Source organism: Chiloscyllium plagiosum, chromosome 40 (assembly GCF_004010195.1).
Source record: "Chiloscyllium plagiosum isolate BGI_BamShark_2017 chromosome 40, ASM401019v2, whole genome shotgun sequence".
Taxonomy (NCBI): domain Eukaryota; kingdom Metazoa; phylum Chordata; class Chondrichthyes; order Orectolobiformes; family Hemiscylliidae; genus Chiloscyllium; species Chiloscyllium plagiosum.
The window spans coordinates 20,230,965-20,248,971 of record NC_057749.1 but is presented as its reverse complement, the minus strand read 5'-3'; the positions used below and the strand labels follow the sequence as shown (position 1 = coordinate 20,248,971).

General features: G+C 39.0%; 1 protein-coding gene across 8 annotated transcripts in view; it reads right to left on the bottom strand.

Moving 5' to 3' along the window:
• LOC122542603 (casein kinase I-like) overlaps positions 1-18,007 on the bottom strand; it is a 222,480-nt gene that overhangs the window by 120,210 nt on the left and 84,263 nt on the right. For all 8 annotated transcript variants that reach the window (XM_043680562.1, XM_043680555.1, XM_043680554.1 and 5 more), the window contains 2 exons: positions 15,601-15,641; positions 11,377-11,446 (listed from right to left, as the gene is read on the bottom strand). In XM_043680562.1, the coding sequence (XP_043536497.1) occupies positions 11,377-11,446; positions 15,601-15,641 (111 nt within the window). The remainder of the gene's footprint in view (positions 1-11,376; positions 11,447-15,600; positions 15,642-18,007) is intronic.

The following is an 18,007-nucleotide window of genomic DNA, read 5'->3' as shown; positions in this document are numbered from 1 at the left end:
TTAGGTTAGAAATTAATTTTCAGTTTTGCAGTGTGATGAAGATTGTAAAAATGTTTGCTTGTGGAATTATTGCAACTTCTTCCTACCAAGAATGTTTGCGTAGAGTTGATTCAGTCTCCTTATAACAAATACAAAATGCAGCGAAATTGCAAGATGAAAATTTGGGGGGGTAAAAAGACAAAACATCTGCCCCAATTTTATCTGCAAAAGTATAGATGAAACAATCTGGCTTTCTAAAAAATATTTGAATGTAGGTTGTCCTTTGGTGTAATCAGTTGATTTGGTTTTTCGGCTGCCAGAACTGGTAAGGCAGATGTCTCATCCAATAAAATCGCACAAACGTTTAAAAATAGCTGTTCTGTTGATTGGCCAACAGAATGAAGAACTTGAAATAAAATCGGAATACCATGGATGCTGGAAATCTGGAACAAGCACAAAAATTGCTGGAGAAATTCTGCAGCATCTGTGGAGAAGGAAACAGAATTAATGTTTGAGTAAAGTATGATTCTTCAAAACTTCTGAAGAACATTCATACTGGACTCGGGGCATTGACTCTGTCTCTGTCCCCACAAGGTCAAAAAATCAAACAACTAGCTTGACAGATTTATTTGAAAACGTGAGCTTTCGGGGGTCTGGTCCTTCCTCAGGCATAATGTTTCTCCAGCATTTTCTCTTTTTGTTTCAGAATGAGGAATGATGATGAAATACTGACATGTGCGGTGACAGAAGGGTCTCTGATTCTTTCTGTAGTATGTTTGAGCCTCCAGTTTTCAAGTGTCAAATGGATGATGCGCATGTTAAAATCTGGGGCTGACCACATCATCATCTTGATCTTTAACAAAGTGCCTGTCAGCGTCAGCATTACTTTTAAAAATTGACATTTTTCACAGAGCCACAGAGAGAAAAAGTGGGATAGGTTACCAAAAATTCAGTTTTAGGGCTATATGTGAGCTACACAGATGGGAAAGAGCAAGGCTTTGAAAGGATTTGAAATTGAGGGATCAACATTGGCATCAAGACAAGAAACTGCAAGGCAGCTGATGGTTCAGGAAACTTAGTTTCAGAAGAGGGGTAATTAATTTCTCAAACTAAAAGGTTTCATCATATTAAATGTCGAAGGTCATGGTGGGTGGCACAGTGGTTAGCACTGCTGCCTCACAGCGCCAGAGACCCGGGTTCAATACCCACCTCAGGCAACTGACTGTGTGGAGTTTGCACATTCTCCCAGTGTCTGTGTGGGTTTCCTCTGGGCGCTCCGGTTTCCTCCCACAGTCCAAAAATGTGCAAGTTAGGTGAATTGGCCATGTTAAATTGCCTGTAGTGTTAGGGGCAGGGGTAAACGTAGGGGAATGGGTCTGGGTGGGTTGCACTCTGGCGTGTCGGTGTGAACTTGTTGGGCAGAAGGGCCTGTTTCCACATTGTAAGTAATCTAATCTCATTTAATCTAATCTAAGATTTATTAAGCATACAAAAATTAAACACATACTAACAGCCAGCATTTATGAAAAACAGTGCAAGTTTCAGGGAGAGAATTAATCAAATTCTAAACGATCTGTTCCAACACCTATATTTCAAATCATCTAAGTGGTGATTCAGACTTTTTCTGCATTACCTAATACAGGTCCATAATGTTAATTAACTTGTCCTGTAACTTTTGTTCGTTCTGTAGAAATGGAATGGAATTCCCCAATATTATGTCACAAACTGTTTCATTCTTGGTGCTATTCTACCAATGAAATTTCCAAGCAGAAATTTATAGCGCATCCATAGCATACTCTTTTCGAAAAAGAATGATGCAATCTCTTCTGCAGAACCTATCAATTAAAGTTCTCTGAAATGCGTGCACTGAATTGCCTAAACGTCTGCTTTGATCTTAGGATTATCACAACATTTCAGTACTTTCTACCTCCCCACTTAACACAAATTTAAAGTTCCGATTACCAAAATATAAAGAGAAATAAGTCCATATCACAGCATACTTGACTATTGTCTCATTGACTTTTGCCATATCAAGGAATGGACTGAATGTTGCAAAAGGTTTGGCAAACCATAGTCAGTTTATGCAATTGGTACCATTAATTGCCTGTGAATGAGAGATAAGTTTGCTAAATATTGCAAAAATGACCCACTGCTATCCAATGCATTGAATTCATATTGATCAAAAGTAACACTTGTCAACTTTCAATAATACTTGAAATACATTCAACAGCAACGCAATTTTCACTGCACGTAACACTGCAGGCTGAATGGCATCTTGACTCGGATATGGCCTCTCAACTCGCACCAAAACTTGGACATGGTATGGTCTCAGAAATAAAAAGATGAGTGTGTCCCTGTCCCACTGTCAAATTTACTCATTTTATAATAACAGATATTAATCAAAGTAGAAATCAGCACAATGCATTGGTTGTGGTTCCCTAATAGAAAAGAAGGGAAATTAAGGGTGCCAGTGTTGAACTGAAGACATTTGAAAATTCTGTTAATAGCAAGTCAATGATTTGTTTTTAGTATCTATTAATATGCTTATAACTCCAGTTCCAATTTGTTGGTATTGGTTCTTTCCAAAATTATAAGCACAAACAAACTCAGAAATGCTGTGTGCAATTTTGAATTGCAATAGAATTCTTGACTGATGTCACTAATGTTGGAAAGGCTACATTTGTTGCCCTTGCTACCTACTATAACTTGTGATTGCAGTTTTTGTGGTAGTGGTGTTTCTGCAGTGCTACTGTATTATGTATGGAGTCCTAAGCTTCTTACCAATTCATCTTATTTGTCAACTCAAAATGTGTGTGTCTTAGAGGGAAACTAAAATGGAGATGTGGTCCCACAGCCTGCTGTTTAGAGTCCTCGGTATTGGAGAATACAGGGGAAGAATATGCTACAATGTTGGTGAATTGCTGGACTGCAGCCTATAAATACAAGAGCCACTGTACAATAATTATGTAGGTGAGGTATTGACACATGCTTTACATAAGAATGTTTCCTTAAAAATGTAGATATCCCATTCCATATTTAAGTGGAACCTAAAATCAATTGAATAATTAAGCATCCTTCAAATCCCCTGTAATTGATGTTCTAAATTTTGAATGTACTGCTTTTCTATCCCTGTTCTGCTTCATAGCAGTCCCATCCATTGATCTGCTCCTGCTCCCAAGATAAGCTAATATAAGGATAACTTGAAATTTCTCCAGTTGCACCATAACCTACTGGACCCCAATAGACAAGCAGAAGTGTTTCTCCTGATACTAATTTGAACACATTGTAGGCTGCCAGCATGCTCAGCTTCGGCAGTCACTTGCAGTGGTCGGTGTTGAAGAAGCACCAGCGTTCTTACGTTCTGTCAGTCCTGGTTGTTAAGTGGTGACAAGTGTGTGTTGAGTGAGGAGAGCTTGTTATAGGCTGAGCAGTTGATGAGTCAACTTTCCAGTGTCAACTGATTCTGATTGACAAGAGCAAAACAGATGACTGAAGGACAAATCTGCTGGTAATGCAGAAACCATGGAAAATAATTAAAATTGTGAGCACTAACTTGGATTTAAATATTGTGATAAGGACATATTATGCAGTTGACCAAAAGCTTGATTATTGGGATAGGATTTGAGGAGCATCTTAAAATGTCTTCAAGCCTGCTAAGGGCAATCTGGTTTTACCCATTAGTGAAAAAAACACACTCATATTTGATTCAGACCTATGCTACATTTTGATTGTCTGGTTCATATGACTGTATTTGTGCTCATCAGCTGTAAACACAAGTTCAGGTAGCTGCACTGTTAGAACTCATGAATGCCAGCTTGCAAGAGCTGGAAACTCTTGAAGAGCTCTTTCGAAGTGCTTGAGGGACAGGGTGTGGTACAGGGTTAAGAACAATAAATTTTCCATTACAGGAGAAATTTCCATAGTTTCAGAATACTAACACCTCTGACCATGTGACAATAATGCGGTCTCTACTCTTTGGTGCCTTGTTTTGTCTAATCACTTCCATTAGGCACTCTCTATGTTTCTCTATAGTTAAAAGTGGTATACTACATGCAATGTATTGTCCATTGATTTGTTTTTAAAAAAAACAAAAAGATGGAGTAAAATAATCTGGGTTAGCAGAGATACTGAACAGGTCTATTTATTATTACTGAAAGCAAGGAAATACTGACTGGCTGTACCTAGTAAAAGAGCTCAAGTACTATTCAAGTCTACTGTTCAGTGAATTTATATAGATTGTTCTCAAATCTGCGAGTTGTGTGTACTCAAATATACTTTCAACTTAGGTTGACACTTATATTAAGTAATTACAGGAGTTCTTTCTCAAAAAATGAATGGAATCAATTCATATTGTTAGGCTGAAATTTCACCCTTAGCTTCACTAAAGGCATTAAATGTAATTTTGCTTGTTAAATAACAGCAACTTGCATCATTGTGGGTTTAGATAACAACTCAGTCCAATGCTTCTTGAAACGTGACTAATATACAAGTAATAGAGTCCTTTTCATGGGTTTGCTTAGCTTTAAAACTGAAAGTACTTTAAGGGCTGTAGCCTGCACCATCTCTTGAGACTACCTCGATAACTTTTCAGCATCTGAAAAATAGAGTAGGAAGTAGTACAATCTTTTAGGAGATGAATGGAAATGATGTCAGAAAGGATTGCATGGACCATTTGAAGTGCAGTAGAGAGTAGACTGGTGACTGAAAGTCTGGGCAGCTAAGTCTTGATTTAGAGGATAATTTACAGGACTGCAGAATCGAGAAAATTAGAAATGCTCAGAGGTGGTCATATGCTTGTCTAAACTACATCAGTTTTAAAAGGAATGATTGGTCTAAGGACTTTTGCAAGCATTCCAGAGACTAACTGTTAATGGCATATGGTCAAAGCTTCTAGAAAGAAAAGAACACACCTCTGCAATGCAAATTATAGTTTAATGGATATCAGGTTTGGATTTAGAAGTCAGTTAACCTTATCACTTTTTTCAATAAAGACAAGTAATTGATACCACGGTTATCTTGGAAAGAGCTATTTAGAGCACTGATGAGACCGTGAGCTGGCTCAAAACTTCAGGTTGCAATTGTTTGCATTGAAAACGGATCCTGTTTCATACATTATATACTTGTAAATAAAACTGGTCTTTTCAACACTAGTATGCAAATGTGTGGCAATAGTTTGTTTTATTTACCCCCTTTGGGAATAAAGCTAATATGTTGTGAAAACTAATGTTTGAAAATAAGATAGCTTGCCATAGTCTTGTGCTGACCTACCATGCAACGTGTTTAAACTGAGCTGTCATTCTAACTGAAGTTCACTGAGATTTTACTGTTTGCCCACATCCATGCATCCTGGTAGTGTATAGGTGACTAATGTGTACAGAAACACAGCTGAGTTGGAACCACTAGGAAGTGGGTTTTGTGAGCGGTCCCCTATCTTGTGTTTCCAGACTAAAATACATTGGCCCCGTTTGCTTGATGCTTTATATTGCATTGTGATCAGAATCTTGATTTGACCCTCCTGACATGTATAAAATTTGAACGAGAGTCAAAAAGTGTGGCACTGGAAAAGCACAGTAGATCAGACAGCATCCGAGGAACAGGAGAGTCGACGTTTCAGGCATAAGCCCTTCATCAGGAATGTGAATCAGAAAATTTGAACGTAACAGCTTAAAATTTGACACATTTCCATGGAATGCAGGAGAGCTTGAAGGTCTGTTTCCATCCTGTATGACTATGACTAGTGCTCAGGCATGTGAAGTATTTACTGAAAGGAATCACTCGAAATGAAGGTGTGGCAGAAAATATGCAACTTGTACTATATTTAATTGATAGATAATTAAATAATTTGAATTAAATGGATAGACTTTAATAATTCCAGAATATTACATCTTTTCAATGTGGACATTGAACATGCAGATTACTATATTCCAGCATTCGACACGTCTAGCCAGCATAAAAAAAGCAGAGCTATGAGACTCTCCTGACACTTAAATAATTGGATTAGTCTCAGAGTCATGTAAGAGATAGGATTTTCTTTGATCAAGTCAGTATTGAACAATGTCTTGTGCACAGCGTCTTTTAAATTTCAAATATTGGCTCAACCAGAGAGCTTTCAGTTTTTTATATAGCTTAAAACATCAAGGAAATTCAAAAGTTTCAGCTTGAGATATGCATATCAGTGGGAATGTTGATTGAGCCTTACAAAAGCTTACAAGGTACAAATGTTTTGTGCCCAATAATCCGCAAGGATAAAAACCTAACGCTCGCTGCTCCATGAGGTGGCATCCTATTGAATTGTTACCCAATCCACATGTGGAATGAACTTCCTGAGGAAATGGTGGATGTGGGTACAATTACAACATTTAAAAGACTTTTGGCTAAGTACATGAATAGGAAAGGTTTGGAGGATTATGGGCCAGGATCAGGCAGATGGAACTAGTTTAGTTTGGGATTATGGTCAGCATGGACTGGTTAGACCAAAGGGCCTGTTTCCAAGCGGTTTGACTCTATGACTATAACTGAATTACGAGCTGCTAAAGTAATAATAATTGTATTGCAGCCTTTGACATATAATGCTAAAGTACTTGCAACATTTAAAAAAAATGTTTCTTCTATCTTTTGAAAATTGATCCTAGATTTTAAGGAGTCAGCGGACAAGACCAATACATTTACTGCCAGAGTTAGAAGAGCTTCAAAAGGATTTTGCAAACCCAACTACCAACTGAAAAACAAAGAACTTCAAATGAAGGAAACCTGAAACAAAAACAGGGAAAGTGTTAGGTAGACTCAGCAGGACTGGCAGCATCTGTAGAGAGAGAAACTCAATCACAGGACTCAATATGTTGACTCTGTTTTTCTCTCTGCAGATGCTGCCAGACCTGCTGAGTCTCTCCAACATTTTGCTTTAGTTCTTCCAAAATATCTTGCCATATATACTCCTAAAGGTAGTGACAGTATGTTAACTGATGTCTTCTGTTTTTGACACTTTGCTCCAGTTTGTTTAAAAGAAAGACAAACTTCAAGGAGTAAACTGTCTTCATTTTATCAGAGTTAATACTTTAGGTTTCTTGGAGAGAGAAAGAATTCATAAGTCTTTATATATTTGCTTCTGCACCTTTGACTCTTTCTTTGCTTGTACTGTCACCAGCCATTTCTGAGCATGTCTGGTTCATCAACCTTCAGCACACAGCGAACACCCTGCAATCTCTCCTTTTACGCCAACATGTCCCCGTCCCTTTCAATTATCTGTTTCAACAGATTTATGAAAATGAAGATTGAACACTTTCAAATGTGACTCCGTTTGCCAGAATTGCACTTTTCAATAGCAATGCAGCACTGTTCTTCACTCATGCACCTCAACAGTTTGATGAAATCCATCACAAACTTTCAGTTTAACAAAACCAAATTCTTCACAGAACATCCACTAAAATCTGCCCTTCAGAAGACCAAATTTGCTTACACAGCAGAGTGGTCTGACAAACACAAGTGCATTGTCATTTAGAGAAATTCAAAGAGAACCCAAACAAAGTAAGTAACAGCACTAGACTATCTTTCATGCTTCATTGAACAGTTCCACTCTCCAGGACACTAGAAATCTGAGGATTAGATTAGATTAGATTAGATTACTTACAGTGTGGAAACAGGAACTTCGGCCCAACAAGTCCACACCTACCCGCCGAAGCGCAACCCACCCAGACCCATTCCCCTATATTTACCTCTTCACCTAATGCTACAGGCAATTTAGCATGACCAATTCACCTAACCTGCACATTTTTGGATTGTGGGAGGAAACCAGAGCACCCGGAGGAAACCCACACAGACACGGGGAGAATGTGCCAACTCCACACAGAGAGTCGCCGGGAATTGAACCTGGGTCTCTGGCGCTGTGAGGCAGCAGTGCTAACCACTGTACCACCGTGCCGCCCACGAACTGAACTATTGTTCTAGTAAGCATACCTGAGTTGACCAATATGTGACTTAATTAACAGCAAACCCTTCCTTATACAATTAGGGATGTCGACAAATAGTGAATATACCCCAGTTTTTCAAATTTCTCCTCAATCTTCTCCCCATCAACACTGGTGATATCTTAATGAACCAATACTGCAGTTTTCCACATCAATATTGTTTCCCTATGGGAAATCCGGATCTGTACTCATTTCTCTATCTCAACCCAAGGCAATGCCTTATACAGATGCCTAACCTTGCCTTCATTTGGCACAGGAAATTAAGAGTGCAATTACACTTTTTAATGGCTTTTTTCCTCCAATTATTTTGTTTATATTATACTTGGGATCTCCTTCTTCCTGCACTCCACTTTTTTTTCTATACTGTCTTCTTCTCGCTGAATGTAAGTTGTATTGATCGGATTTGTTTTTATCATGCATTTGCCCTGTCCCTAACAATTGTGTTCTCAATTTTTTTTCCTGCTCCCTAAATTTAGGAACTAATACGAAATGCTGTCAATGCATCTCTGCTGAAGCACAAATTCCAGAACACCATTTTCAGGATCTAGTTAATTTGAGAAACAACCAGTCACTCCTTGCCTTCACTGTATTTTTATTGAAGCAACCATTTTACTTCACAATGCCAAAGCCTTCACCTTTGCAACAAGTCTCTTACTGTTATATTCACTTCTTAAAGACCAGTAACACTACATCCCAATCCACTGGAACAAAGTCTAGGAACAAAGTAAGCAATTCAACTTTCGAGTCTGTTCACTATTGACTGGTATCACAACTCCCTATTTCTTGTCAAAGAAAAACCTATTAATCTTAGTATCAACAACTTCATATGAGTCGGAGCTCCAGATTTCCACTACCCTGGGAAAGGTGATCTCTGGCTTTGCACTTCAGTGGGAAACCTGGAAAGTAATGCACAAATGTCCAAGCAACATTCCTTCACACAAGAATTTCTAATCAGTCACTGGTTTAAAAAAACCAGTGGACTATCTCTATGGGAAAGGTTAGCAGCTACTGTACGTTAAAAAGTGTGAACTGGTGCGTGCTTGTAATTTTAAATGCTGTAGATGTTACTCCTACTCACAATGCCTTGTGGTAGACAAATTAATTGCAATGAAATATCACTGTTCAATGTGCTTTAGGAAGTATTTTTAATTATAGCTACATTTCAGGAGTGATGAGTTATTGATCTCAGCAAACTGGGAAAGGGAACATGGATATACAGTTTACATCAACTTGTGGGATCTCTAATGATGCTTAATTTGGACTTTTGCACTATTAAGATTTACTTATCTCATGGGGAGCTAGGTGGAAGGATGGACAGACCCCTTGGCCTTTAAGTCTAAAGACGAAAAACTTTTATCCAGCTTAAAATGTTTTGAGAAAATGAGACTCCTTAACGCAAGGAATGGGGTTATTAAGAACTTGCACTTATTGTGGTAGATTTTCAACTTGCTGCCTACATGTAAAACTCATGTTAACGATTTCCTCCACTCAACCCCCATAATAAAAACTGCCTGACTGACAGCGCCTATGGCTAGTTTTATACCCTACAAAAAGACCTTTCAATTGCCTATATGAAACAGTTTCAGATCAAGATAGATAAATCCCCGGGACCTGAACAAGTGTATCGCAGGGTATTGTGGGAATCCAGGGAAGAAATTGAAGGGACCCAGCAGAGTATTTGTATGATCGAAAGCCGCGAGTGAGGTCCTGGTCAATGTTGTGCCATTATTAAAGAAAAGCTGCAAGGAAAAACCAGGGAACTACAGGCCGTTGAGCCTGGCGTCAGTGGTAGGTGAGTAGTCGGAGGGGATTCTGACAGATGGGATTTGCAAAGGCAAGAACTGTTTAGGGATAGTCAGCATAGCTTTGCGTGAGAGAAAACATGTCTCACAAACTTGTTTTGAGTTTTTTGAAAAGGTGACCAAAAAGGTAGATGAAGGCAGAGCTGTAGATGTTGTATGCATGGACTTTAGCAAGGCCTTTGACAAAATTCCACATGATAGACTGGGTATTAAGGTGAGATCACATGGGATCCAGGGAGAGCAGCCAATTGGATACAAATTTGGCCTGATGGTTGGAGACAGAGGATGGTGGTGGAGGGCTGCTTTTCAGACCAGAGGTGTGCCACAAGGTTTGGTGTTGGGTCCACATTGCTTGTCATTTAAATAAATGATTTGAATGAGAATATAAGAGGCGTGATTTGTGAGTTTGTGGAAGACACCAAAATTGGGATGTGAACCATGAAGGTTATCTAAAAGTACAATGGAATCTTGATCAACTGGGCTAGTGGACCAAGAAATGGCAGATGGAGTTAAATTTAGATATTTGTGAGATGTTGCATTTTGAAAAGACAAACCATGGAAGGATCTATACAGTTTATGGTATGAGCCTTGGGTAGTGCTGTCGAACAGAGACAGCAAGGGGTGTGGGTCCATTGTTCTTCGGAAATGACGTCACAGGCAGACAGGGTGGTGAAGGCAGCGCTTGACACACTTGCCTTCATAGGTCAAAACATTAAGTATGTCATGTTATGGCTGTACAAAATATTGTTAAGACCACATTTGGAGCACTGCTGTAGGAAGGATGTTATTAAACTGGGAAAGGTGCAAAAAAGATTTACAAGAATGTTACCTAAACTGGAGAGTTTGAGTTATAAGGAGAGGCTGGGATTCTTTTCCCTGTAGTGTAGGAGGCTGAAGGGAAACCTTAAGAGAAGTTTATAAAATCACAAGGGGCATAAATAAGGTGAATAGCCAAGGTCTTTTCCCCAGGAATAGGGGAGTCCAAAACTAGGGGGAATAGATTTAAGATGAGAGGAGAAAGAGTTAAAATGGACCGGAGGGTCAATTTTTTCACACAGAGGATGGTGCGCGTATGGAATGAGTTGCCAGAGGAAGTGGTGGAGGCAAATATAGTTACAACATTTAAAAGACAGTTAAGCAGATACATAGATAAGAAAGGTTTAGACAGATATGGCCAAAATGCAGACAAATGGGACTAGTTATGTTTGGGAAAGGTGGTCATCATGGACAAGTTGGGTCGAAGGGTCCATTTCCATGCTGTATGACTCTATGTATCTAACAGTTTCTTTGAGAAATTATGAGGCTAAAGCTTCAACCAGTTCAATGAGCAGCTATTAGAAATTTTCAACAGATGTTTAAATAAAAGTTGCCTTTATAATCAAATTAAGACATTGGCTACCTGCTAACAATCCTGATTGAAAATCGACAGCAACATTTTGGAATAGACAATATTGCTCAAGTGTACCTCAGGAAAGTGTCAGGAAACAAAAAGCTTCCGTTTTTTTCCAACCACTTATGCTGGCATGATCTGTGTATTAACTTAGCAATTTCATGTTTATTGCTAATGTTTGCAGGAGACGCAATACTTTTCTTCCAATAGTAGTAACCTTGTAAATCCAATCACACATTACCTGAGCTCCCAAGTTGCTTGTAAAACCTGTATTCTAAATGAAGTTGTGGCGCTCGTGACTTAATGGGCTCCTGAAATTAAACCAATAAACAAACATTAGACAGAGCCACATGCATTCATTCATCTGCAATATGATTGACACAAAATGGCATAATCTACCTACATTCAATCAATGTATTTGAATATACAGCAACAATGTAATTTTAGCTGAGATCAGCAAGGGAATCATAGAACATCTTGGGAAAGGAGGACTAAAAATGCTCTTTGTTAATCAATCGCTGCACATTGTAAAATGGAAGGCTCCTTCCAAATATCAGTGCAGGAATGCCGAGCACAGAACTGGTAACAGTTATTCAAACACTCAAGCAAAGGATCTTTGAACATTTCCCTACTCAGTCCATAGTGCACCAACTGGAATGCCAAAATGACTGACTGACTTTACCACAAATACTGGGATCTAGTTTATCCCTCAAGTTTGCATTACTGGTATGGCATACAAATAAGTCCCAGACCCATTATGAACAGTTGACCAATATAAATTCCTCTGATGGCATAAGCCAGGACAATGAAGCTTTGCTTCAAATAAAACGATCACTTCATAATGGATTAATTTTGTTAACATTAAAACTCCCAGTGTTCCTTTTAATTTTTGAAAAACATTTAACTGACTATTTGCTTTTTAACAAGCATTCTTGAAACTTGGGTGTGATCCTGTATGCCCACACTGCACCCTCCCAAGGGTTAGAATATCCTTCCTGAAAGTCATTGTGGAGAATACAAAGCTCAGTATAACAATGATAAAATGTCTGATTTGTTCACTATTAACATTTGGCAGAATCGAACTTCCTTTCTCTTGTAAAATTAAACCATAGCTATATTTAGAGTTCAATGTTTAATGTTTTTCTACATTTCCCTTTGAAACTGCCATCCCACCACAGATCATGTGCATATTTAGTATGTTACCTAACGATTCATGATTTTGGTTCTTTCTCCAACACTGATTAGTTAACCATATACAGTTTGTGTTTGCTGTTAACGTTTCTAAAAAAAGGTGCAACCATCTCCAAATTCATATCACATTGTTCCTCAATATTTATTAGGCCAAGTTTATGACTTGTAACAAAACATTTCCTTTCAATGCTCTGCGTGTTATTAATAACAGGATCTTAAGGGCAACTTGCCGTTGCAGTCATTTCTTATTCCTCTAACCACGCAAACATTTTTTAGTTCATGAATTTCTCTGCTTTGCGTTCCTCAAAAAATTAGTTACAATTTTTTAAACAATTTTGAACAATTCGTCTGAAGTTCATTCCACGACTCATACTTAACCATTAACTGTCAAGCTGAAATAGTTAAAAATGATGAGATTTTTCAAGTTAACTATCACACAAGAGTTTTCTAGGGTAGATCAATACCTAAAAAGCTCATCATTCGTTTAACGTTCTCAATATTAGGCATCTCCTATCAGTAGGATTTTAGGCAGCTGTGTGGGCATGGGGCTATCTTGCATTAAGAATTTAACATGAGTGCAAGGAGACAGATTGAAGTCCATATTATATTACCAATATTTATATTTTTGCGATCGGGCAAGGGATTTAAGTGTAACTTGACATCAGCAGGATGCGCACAATTTCTGAACTAACTTGGGTTGTACTTTCACAGGAAACTGCACATGACTATCCAAGATGTATCACCAGGGTCAGAGTAAGATAGGTTCAAATAACTACTGGGGAAGCAATCTGAACCAACATTTCAGTGTGATACTAACAGCACCCTCCCTAGTTGAAGGTGGCTGTGTTTTGTTAAAACAGAAGGCATTAAACTAAGGGCCAACATGCCTTTTCAGGTGAACACAAGAGGTTTTGCGGTAAATTTCATGGCAAATAGAGAGTTAACTTGTCATTTATTGTTTATGAGATCTTGTGCAGAGAAATCACTACGCTACAACTATAATGGCAATTCAACAAGTGATACATCATTGAGCATTTCAGATATACTAAGGATGTCAAACTGGTTGTTAAATCATTACGAGGAAGTCCCTTCTAAACTGTATGTTCTTCTATCCCAGCTAAGCCACAATCTATATTCAATCACTCTGGAGCTCACTAATATTGAACATCAAAATTAGTTTATTTATTAACTTTCAAATTTTAAAACTCTTTCAATGGAGACATCTCTACACTCCTTTCCCCATGTAAATCTCTCTAATACGGAGTCTTCTCTTACAGCTAAATGTGAAATCATAATTATTAATGTAGCTGTTTACACATCCAACAATAAAATGCCCCCTACATATGGTTACCTTGATGCAAATTACTAACTAAGAAAACTGGTCATTAAGAATAAAACAGGAAGACTCATAAACCATACTTTTATTTCTCAAATATCAACTCTTAAAGTATTTTGTGAGCTCTTGAACCAATGTTCCAGCAGTCCACACCCAAGTCAGCACCACATTCATTTCCAGTGCTCATAAACAACTGTCATACATTGACATGCTACTAGAGAGCAAATCTTCCATGCTTTAGCATGCTCCTGGGCCATCACACAAAACTGCAGTCTCGGCAGGAACCACCACAGGTAACAATGGTTTGGAGCGAGGTTAAAAACTGGAATCATTAAAGACAAGATGCATACGGCTGCACCTTAGCAGTCAGATCTCGCATACAAGTAGGAATTAAAAAATATAGTTTATTGAGCTTGGTCACCAGGCTGCAAAGTTGTATTATGGATTCTTTTGGCAATCAAAGTAAAATATTGCAGACTGGTATGAAATAAGGCCCAGCACACAAAACAGCAGGTAAACTAAACTGCACAGATTTTAACCTTCGTGCACTGTTGGCAAATATCTTTAGGCCATTTCATTGCACAGAGAGCACTTTAAAATTCACAAGATTGCTTTTTGACAAGATGCATTAGTGAGATCACCAAAAAAGCTTCATGAAGACATCTGCCAATTTGAATTAATTTGTCTAACTGCAACATACAAATTAATTCAAATTCAAGTTGCGTGCAATTCTGGTCTCCTTCCTATCGGAAAGATGTTGTGAAACTTGAAAGGGTTCAGAGAAGATTTACAAGGATGTTGCCAGATTTGGAGGATTTGAGCTACAGGGAGAGGCTGAACAGGCTGGGGCTGTTTTCCCTGGAGCACCGGAGACTGAGGGGTGACCTTATAGAGATTTACAAAATTATGAGGGGCATGGATAGGATAAATAGACAAAGACTTTTCCCTGGGGTCGAGGAGTCCAGAACTAGACGGCAGAGGTTTGGGGTGAGAGGGGAAAGATATAAAAGAGACCTAAGAGGCAACTTTTTCCATACAGAGGGTGGTACGTATATGGAATGAGCTGCCAGAGGAAGTGGTGGAGGCTGGTACAATTGCAACATTTAAGAGGCATCTGGATGGGTATATGAATAGGAAGAGTTTGGAAGGATATCAGCCGGATGCTGGCAGATAGGACTAGATTGGGTTGGGATATCTGGTCGGCATGGACGGTTTGGACCGAAGGGTCTGTTTCCATGTTTACATCTCTATGACTCTAAGATTACCAATGGCTGCTTGCTACTGTGATGATGCTGTCATTTTAAAAGGTTATTTTGTCCTTGATTTTCTTTTGAACAGAGATTGTAAAGGCCAAAGAGTCTGGGTTTTAACAGGTCATTGGGTTTTTTTTGTGTAAAACAGTTTAATAGTGAAAAGGAGTGGCCAGTTCTCCCAGTTCAGGTTTATTTCTAGATTTTTGTAGCTGTAGCAGTCACAAGATGTGAGTGTCCTAAAGAGTTGCAAGCGTCAGTAAAGGATTCCTGAATTTCTCTGAAATCTCTCTCTGGATGTTGTTCCCTCCTGCCTGGAAGAATCGGTGTTTGAATTTACCTTTCTGCCAAGGGCTGCGTTTATGGGATGTTACTGTCTTGAAACAGTTAATTAGTAATAATTACTGTAATCGAGTTGGTTACGTTTTCCAATAGTTAAGTTATTCTAAATTCAGTTTTCTTTTGTTCACGTTTCAACTCCAGAGTTTAAATAAGTTCTGTTTTGCTTAAAGCCGAGTGGTTTGACCAGTTGTATTACTTCTGGAACAACCACTTTACATCTGCCTTTAAAATAAGAAGTTAAGGTCTAGGCTATCTTCTTGAAATATTTTGAGGAGGGTCTGGCCTGGTCCATAACACTAAGTAAAATGCATCCCAAAATGTGCATGAGAAAAATATATATACTTACCAGTTTGATTGCTACGTATTCATTTGTGTAGAGATTTTTACCTGCAAGAAAGTGAAATGAAACATTTAGACACTGCAAAGTGTACACTTCTCTGCATACTAATACATAAAAACATAGAAAGCTACTATTTCAGGGATAGAGGGAGAAAATTATACCTTCAAGATAAGAAAGTCCATTTCCTCCCCATCCCATCAAGACTGCATGTGTCAATGACTTATTGGGAGTACAGGGTCAATAATAGTGGATTTTAGCCTTAAATCATATCAGGATCATCCATTCCACAGTCCAGTGTAGTCTTGAGGGAATGCTGTCCTCTCATGTTAAAATGGAGACACGCACATCACTTCCTCTGGATCCAGTTGTTTCTTTCAGATAGACTGAAAATCCCACAGTATTATCAGAAACAAAAGGTAGAGCTGGCTCTCAGATCTTATTGGAAATCTCACCATTCTCACTTCTGACATTTACAAGGATCCAAGTTCAATTTAATCAGTTGAACTCAGTTTCTATTGGTTGCAACTTGACAATTCAGAATAATTGAAAACTGGGAATGGAAGTATCACTTCACTTTATCATAGTTTCACAGTAATAGACGCAGGAGTAAACCATTTGGCCCATCAAACCTGCTCCCCCAGTCATTAAGATCATAGCTGATCTATACATCACCTCAGCTCCTCCTACCTGCATTATCTCCATAATCCTGAATTCCCTTACCATGCAAAAACCCATCCAACTATGCCTTGAATATATTAAATGAAGCTGTCCCTACCGCTTCCTTGGGCAGAGAATTCCATAGAATCACCACGCTCTGGAAAACGCAGCTCCTCCTCATCTCTGCCCTAAATCGACTCCCCCTAATCTTGAGGCCTTGTCCCCTAGCCCTAGGCTCACCAACGAGCGGAAACAACTTGCCCGCCTCTGTCTTGTCTATGCCCTTCATAATTTCATATGTTTCTATAAGATCCCCTCCCATTCTTCTAAATTCTAGCGAGTACAGTTCCAGGCGGCTCAACCTCTCCTCATAGGGTAACTCTCTCACCTCCAGAATCAACCTGGTGACCCTCCTCTGCACCGCCCCCAAAGCCAGTATATCCTTCCTCAAGTAAGGAGACCGAAACTGTGCACAATACTCCAGGTGCAGCCTCACCAACACCTTGTCCAATTGCAGCAGAACCTCCCTGTACTTAAATTCAATCCCTCTAGCGAAGAAAGCCAATATTCAGTGTGCTCTCCTGATTACCTGTTGGACCGGCAAATCAACTTTTAGCGATTCTTGTACGAGCACTCCTAAGTCCCTCTGCACAACAGCATGCTGCGATCTTTCACCATTTAAATAATACTCTCACCTACTATATTTATTTCCAAAGTGGATAACTTCATATTTACCAATATTATACTCCATCTGCCAGACCCTTGCCCACTCACTTAACCTATCTAAATCTCTCTGCAGGCCCTCCACATCCTCTGCACAATTTACCTTTCCACTCAATTTAGTGTCATCAGCCAACTTGGATATGTTACACACAGTCTCCGCTTCCAAATCATTTACATATATCATGAACAGTTGGTCAACACTAACCCTGCGGCACCCCATTCACCAATAATCTCCAACCACAGAAACGCCTATTTATCCCAATTGTCTGCTTTCTATTCGTTAACCAGTCCTCTATCTATGCAAATACATTCCCCAAACTCCATGCATTCTTATCTTATGGATGAGTCTTTTATGTGGCGCCTTATCGAAAACCTTCTAAAAGTCCAAGGATACAACATCCACCTTTCCCCCTCCATCCACCACGTTTGTTACATCCTCCAGTAAGTTTGTCAAACATGACCTTCCCTTCCTGAATCCATGCTGCGTCTGCCTGATGGAACCCTTTCCATCCAGATGTCTCACTATTTCTTCTTTAATGATAGCCTCCAACATTTTCCCAACTACAGATGTTCAACTAACTGGCCTATAGTTACCTCCTTTTACCTACACCCTTTTTTAAACAGTGGCATGACATTCGCTGTCTTCCAGTCCGCCGGGACTTGCCCAGAGTCCAGAGAATTTTGGTAAATTACCACCAACACATCGACCACAACTTCCACCATTTCTTTCAGCACCCTGGGATGCATTCCATCAGGACCAGGGGACTTATCTTTAGACCCTCAAGTTGGCTCAACACTACCCCTTTTAGTGATAGCAATTAAATTGAGATCCTAACCTCCCATCGCATCCTTAACATCATTCTTTGGCATGTTAGACACATCTTCCACTGTGAAAACTGACAAAATAGTTATTCAAGGCCTTGGCTGGTTCAGCATTACCCAATATTAATTCCCCTTTCTCATCCTGCAACGGACCTATGTCCACTTTGGCCACCCTTTTCCGTTTTATATAAAAACTTTTCCTACCTGTTTT